At 35.8% G+C, this 6,415-nt stretch overlaps 1 protein-coding gene across 1 annotated transcript; it reads right to left on the bottom strand.

Annotated features, from left to right (window-relative positions):
* Nucleotides 1-4,041: 4,041 nt before the first annotated feature.
* Nucleotides 4,042-4,685, bottom strand: LOC145045348 (secreted RxLR effector protein 161-like). The gene is made up of 2 exons (XM_078993686.1): nucleotides 4,432-4,685; nucleotides 4,042-4,321 (listed from the first exon to the last, which is right to left on the bottom strand). Exons 1-2 carry the CDS (start codon nucleotides 4,683-4,685, stop codon nucleotides 4,042-4,044), a joined length of 534 nt encoding a protein of 177 aa, XP_078849812.1.
* Between the last annotated feature and the right edge of the window lie 1,730 nt (nucleotides 4,686-6,415).

The following is a 6,415-nucleotide window of genomic DNA, read 5'->3' as shown; positions in this document are numbered from 1 at the left end:
TTGCCAGATTTTTCTCAAGTTTTTGAATTACACACAGATGCTTCCAAGGTTGGGATTGAAGCAGTTCTAAGTCAAGGAGAACGACCGATTGCCTATTTTGGTGAGAAGTTGACGGGGCCAAAGCTATGTTATAGCACTTATCATGTTGAGTTCTATATAGTGGTCCAAGCTGTAAAGCATTGGCGTCATTATCTGTTTCATAAGGAACTTATTTTGTTTACAGATCATGATTCTTTAAGACATATTCACAGTCAAGATAAGGTGTCACACAAACATGGGAGGTGGATGTCGTTATTGGAAAAATTCACTTTTGTGGTGAAACATAAGTCTGGAATGTAGAACTGGGTGGCTGATGCATTAACTCGAAGGTGTAATTTGCTAGTTACGATGGAGTTGGTGTGACGGGGTTGGATGTCCTCATGGAGAAGCTTACAGTTAATCTTTATTTTTCTATTAAAATAGCAGGGTATTCAATCTAGGAAGAGGTCTAATTTCCTGGTGCATGAAGGTTTCCTTTTCAAAGGGAATCAATTGTGTATCCCTGATTCTAGTCTCCAGCTTCAAATCATCAGGGAGTTGAATGGTGAAGGGCATGTTGGGCGAATCACACTTTACAGTTGATGCAATCATCTTATTTTTGGCCTACTATGCACAAGGAGGTAGATAAATATGTTAAACGGTGCCGAATCTATTAGCTGTCATAGGGTACATCCACAAATGTAGGACTTTATATGCCTTTGACCATTTCATCACGACCTTGGGTGGATATAAACATGGATTTTGTGTTGGGTTTACCACGTACTCAATGGGGGCAATGATTCAATATTTATGGTTGTTGATCGTTTTTCTTAGATGGTGTACTTTATTCCTTGCTAAAAGACGACATATGTAGTTAATGTAGCTCAGTTATTCTTTCGAGACGTCTACTATTTGCATGGATTGCCATCTTCTATTGTTTCAACTCGAGACACTAGGTTTTTGAGTCATTTTTGGCGCTGCTTGTGGGAAATGGTAAACACTCAACTCAATTTTAGTAGTGCATATCATCCTCAAGCAGATGACCAAATAGAAGTTGTCAATCGATGACTCGATAATCTTTTACGGTGTTTAGTGGGTGATCATGTGAAGACTTGGGATCAGAAGCTTTGTCAAGCTGAGTTTGCTTATAATCATGCTATCAACCAAAGTACAAGATTTAGCCCATTCTAGGTGGTCTATTCTATTCAGCCATAGGGACCACTTGATTTGATGTTGCTGCTTGTTTCAAAGAAAGTGCAAGATTTTGTTGAAGGATTGCATGATGTTCATAAGGCTGTTGATGACAACTTGGTCCGAGCTAACACCAAGTACAAGCAACATGCAGATAAAAAAATGCAGACAAGTTGATTTTGATGTAGGTGACTTTGTGTGGGCTGTTTTAACTAAAGATCATTTTTCGGTTTGTGAGTACAACAAGTTGTCAGCCAAGAACATTGGACCAGTGGGGATTGTGGAGAAGATCAATTCCAATCCTTATTGTTTGCAGTTGCCAAGCTACATTTGTTGTTCTGATGCTTTCAATGTAAAACATTTGTTTCCTTATTATGGGGATTCTTCAGATGATGACCATGGTTCACATTCGAGGTCGAATTTTGTCTACCCAGGAAGGGATGATGCGGGACCTAGTGTGGAGGATCAGACTCTTGTGTTCCTAGAGGCCCACTGTGACAAAAAGGTGCTTCATGGAAATGGCCATAACTTTGGCTACAGGGCTCCATTTTGAGCCTATGACCAGTCAAATCAAATCTTAGAGCAATGAGCATGTCTAGATAAGTTCCCGATGAGGACCTACCCATTTTTAAGTCCATAACTCACTCTCTAAATGGAGTTATGAACAATTTTGTTATTTTTCCTTAATTTTTGGGTTTTATTTTTTAGTTTGTATTTGGCCCATGAACTTTTAGGGTGCCGTTTTAATTTTTGCTTCTTATTTAACTTTTTCTGATGTAATTTGGATGGTCGATCATCAATTTTATGAACTTTCAATTTTCTCTCAAATTCTGTGCGTGTTAACCCAAATTTTAAAGCAAATCCCATGATATTCATAGAATCAACATGGTTTTGAAGAGATTGTCCTGGTTATTCTTTTAGAATCAACATGTTCTTTCTTGGTTATCTTTGTGTTGTTTTTGTACGCCGCATCATAAAGCCTATATTTTCCTTTTCAACAAGCACTTCAAAGATTTTATCAACTACCCATCTATGATGTACACGAAGAGTCCTTCCAATTGATGTTCCCTTAAAAATAACAAGTCCAATAGCTTTTTTTGGATCTTTCCTCTATACAATCGATACACAATCTTTTGATGTCTTCTTCTTCTTCTTTTTTTTTTTTTAACATTTTCTTGTAATTTTCAAGTAAACCCATGCTGAAATTGACATGAACACCAGGCGTAATAATCGAATCAATGAGAATCATCAAGAACTTAGTATCAGCGTGTATTCTTGATAATGATTTAGACAGGGAAAAAGTCTTAAGGTGAATACAAATTTGAGGCTGGAGATATTAGGGAAGCTATGTAGCAGTTACTGGAAAGTGAATCGGGTGGCATGAGGGTGATTGAAGCAGCGCGAAAGATCTCAATCAAATAGAAACCTCTTGAATTGGAGAACACGAAGTGATGATCAAATCCATGAGAAATGGTGAGAGAAAATGCAAATAAATGATTCCAACCAGAGTGAGAGATGATCAGCAATAAAACAAAGCATGATATCAGCGTGAATGACACGTGAAGCTATAACTTATGTGTAGGCTAACCAGAATTTGGTTATTTCATGAAAATTTCAGCATGAGAACAATCGATGCAAGAACCTTCTTGAACTAATGAGACTGCAACGTGAGATTGAAATGTAACACTTATCACTTGAGCTTGAAAAGATCATGCAAATTATTTTGAATTTACAATAATGCCTTTACATGCATTCCCTTGCCATGTGACAGATCCAGGTAACTTACTTTCAGAAGCTGCCATCATTGATTCTTTTTTCCTTTGATGAACAAACTCATCAACATGAGAGACCGATTAGTGATGACCATGTTGAACCTTGTTATACTGTTGATGACGTTGATGAGAAGATTTGAGATGTTGTCTGACAGTCTAAAATGACTTTTGCAGAACATTCTTTCTTTTGAAGAACCTAGAGAGAGAGAGAGAGAGAGAGAGAGAGAGAGAGACTTTGACCTTTTTTATTTAGTTAACCCAAAAGTAAAATTAATTAAAACCTTTGAAAAGAGATTTTTTTGTGTTAAACTATATAAAAAAGTAAAATTAATTAAAAACTTTGAAAATAGATTTTTTTTTTGTGTTAAACCATATAAAGCATGAAACACTTGACGTGAAGGAAAAAAAATAATATTAGCAGCATTTGACAACCCAATCTTTTCTCTTGGGAATAGAAACTAAAGAACGAGACTATTCTAATAGCAGGAAACCATTTGACTGTTGGTTTTTGACAGACTCTTCAAAAGGTTCCTACAGAAGAGAAGTAACAGGGGACAAAAGAAATTTTTACAAAGGTGTAATTTAGGCAAAGATTTTGTGATGTATTATTCAACTTGAAGAGATGATTCCAACATACACAATGCCTAGGTATTTAAACCAATGAAAAATGCAGAAAAATAGGGAATACTAACTACTAGCTAGAGACCAGGTAAGACATTCTTACGTGGCCTTGATTTATTCTTCCTAAACAAAAGAAACATGCTTAATAAGAAAACAACTTCTGAATTACTTCAACATTCTCCCCTTAATTCTGAATTGGCTTCATTCCAATTAGTTCTCGCATTTCTTCATGTTTTACTCTTACTATTGACTTTGTGAGGATATCTGCCTTTTGTCTTGTGCCACACACATGACTTACTACAATTTCCCCTGTTTCAACACACTCTCTAATAAAGTGGTACCTCACATTAATGTGCTTACTACGCCTATGGAAGACTGGGTTTTTCATCAGGTCAAAGGATGATCTGTTGTCAACAAGTAGTGTTACTGGTGGCACCTTTTACCCTATTATTTCTGTTAGTAACCGATGAAGCCAAATTCCTTGACAAGCTGTCATAGTGGCAACCATGAATTCAGCTTCACATGATGATAGGGCTACACTTCTTTGCTTCTGTGAGGTCCAAGTTACCAGATTCCCATTCATGTAGAATGCTATTCCTCCCGTGCTCTTCCCATCTACCAAATCTTTTCCAAAGTCATTATTAGAATACCCTATGAGGTTGACTTTATAGTCTCCTTTTGCATATGACAAGCCATAGTTTAGAGTACCCTTTATATATCTGAGTATCCCCTTCACTGCTTGAAGATGTTTCACAGTTGGTTTCTCCATATAACGACTAACTACACCAACTGCGTATGAGAGATCAGGGCGTGTGTGTGTGTAAGGTACCTGATTGATCCAACGATACTCCTGTATTCAGTGGGGTCCATGGGTTCTCCATCTTCATCTTTAGTCAGCCTTAGTTTGTGTTCCATTGGGCTTCTTGTGGCATTGCGGTTCATCATAGGTGTCTTGTTTAGGATGTACTTGGCATAAGACTCTTGCTTTAGAGTTATTCCAGTATCTTGTTGGCTGACTTCGATTCCCAAATAGTAGATTAACAGACCAAGATCACTCATTTCGAACTTGGCTTTCATTCCCATCTTGAATTCGCTTACATCCTTTGGACAGTTACTAGTGACCAACAGATCATCGACATAGACACCTATTATTAGGATTCTTCCTTCTTTCTTTCTTGTGTAAACAGAATATTCCTGATGGCATCTTGCGAATCCCAAGCTCTTTAGGTATTTGTCAAGACACGTGTTCCAGGCCCTGGATGCCTGCTTCAACCGATACAGGGCCTTGGATAGTTTGTAGACCTTCCCAGCTGCGTTTTGCTTCTCGAATCCTTCGGGTTGTGAGACGTATACTTCCTATTCTAGTCTTACATTCAGGAAGGCTATTTTTACATCAAGATGGGGCACCCGCCATCCACTTGACCCTGCAAGAGCTAGAATTATACGAACGGTTTCAATCCTTGAGCATTTATTTCAATAAAAATTGAAATAAATAGAAAACAGTTTCCAAAATTACCCAAACTTTTTATTTAATTGTTATTATATATAAATAGGCTGGGAAAAATATAAAAGATCTTTTTCAGTGGGTATTTCTATTTTTCCTTGCTTTATTCCTTTAAATAGTCATTAATTAAAGAAATAATATTAAACAGTTAAAATAAATCACCATAAATTTTTGTAACATCATTTACAGTATAAATATCCTGGGAAAAATATCAAAAGTGGTTTTCATAATGTATAAACTGGTTTTGGGTATTTATGTATATTTAAGTGTATTTTAGTGCAATTAACCTCCTACTCTATAATATTATATCCTGGTAAATTTTCATGAATTTTGGATAATCAGAACTATTTCTCCCATTTTTAGACCATTATAATTACCAAAAATTGGGAAAAATAGTAAAACATGATGAAAAATCTTGAAATTATTTTCTGGAGTCACCCATCACATGTAAGGTATGCGAAAATTGTTAGATACAATTTTCACATCCTATAAAGTGGTTTTGTAATTTATCATGTCCTAAATAAAATAAAATTAGAAATCATATGAAACAGTAACAAAAATTGCTAAAATTTGGTGAGGGGTCATTATCACCCATAAGGATCATCCATGAATTTATTTAGGATTTATTGACCTCTGGAAGTATTTTATATGATTTATGCCCTTGGTTTTAGCAATAATTCTAATAAATCAAAGAAATAACAAAAGCTCTTGAAATTTTCCAGATTATCTCATGCATGCAAGGGCTTTCAAAAGGAAAAATGTAAAAAAATGTATTCAGAAGAGAAATGAGGGTAATGATTTCAAACAATTTAAGAAAAGTTGCATGCAATAATGCATGAAGTGTAAATGTGGCTGAAGTTCATGAATTTGTGTAGTCTATTCAGTGAGGTTTTAAGCCACGAAATTTCAACCATAATTCACTAGATATGTTAAGTTTCTAAGGTATTTTTCCTCAGATTTATGGTTGGGTTTAAGGCCATTGTTTAAGCAAGATAAAAATAGTGATCACAGAAAAAGAGCTGTATGCGCAACCTTTTTGTAAAATCTGCTAAAAATCGGATATTTAGTATTTTACAGTGAGACCAGTTGGGTTTGAAAGTTAACTCGTGGAAATAACCAATACAAAAAGAATATCATGATTTGGTTAAGAAATGACTGAGTTATGACTGTTCAAAGTCGAACAAAGTAATCTGGCAGATTGCATGTTTGCTTGTGTGCATTATTAGGGTATTTCAACAAGAACATCATGCATGTCTTTGGTAAGGCCCGATTTCTAACACATGCATGGAATGAATGAGCATCCAAGATG

Source organism: Lactuca saligna, chromosome 5 (genome assembly GCF_052625555.1).
Source record: "Lactuca saligna cultivar CGN05327 chromosome 5, ASM5262555v1, whole genome shotgun sequence".
Taxonomy (NCBI): Eukaryota; Viridiplantae; Streptophyta; class Magnoliopsida; order Asterales; family Asteraceae; genus Lactuca; species Lactuca saligna.
Note: the sequence above shows the minus strand (reverse complement) of the source record. Positions and strands in the feature narration are given on the sequence as shown.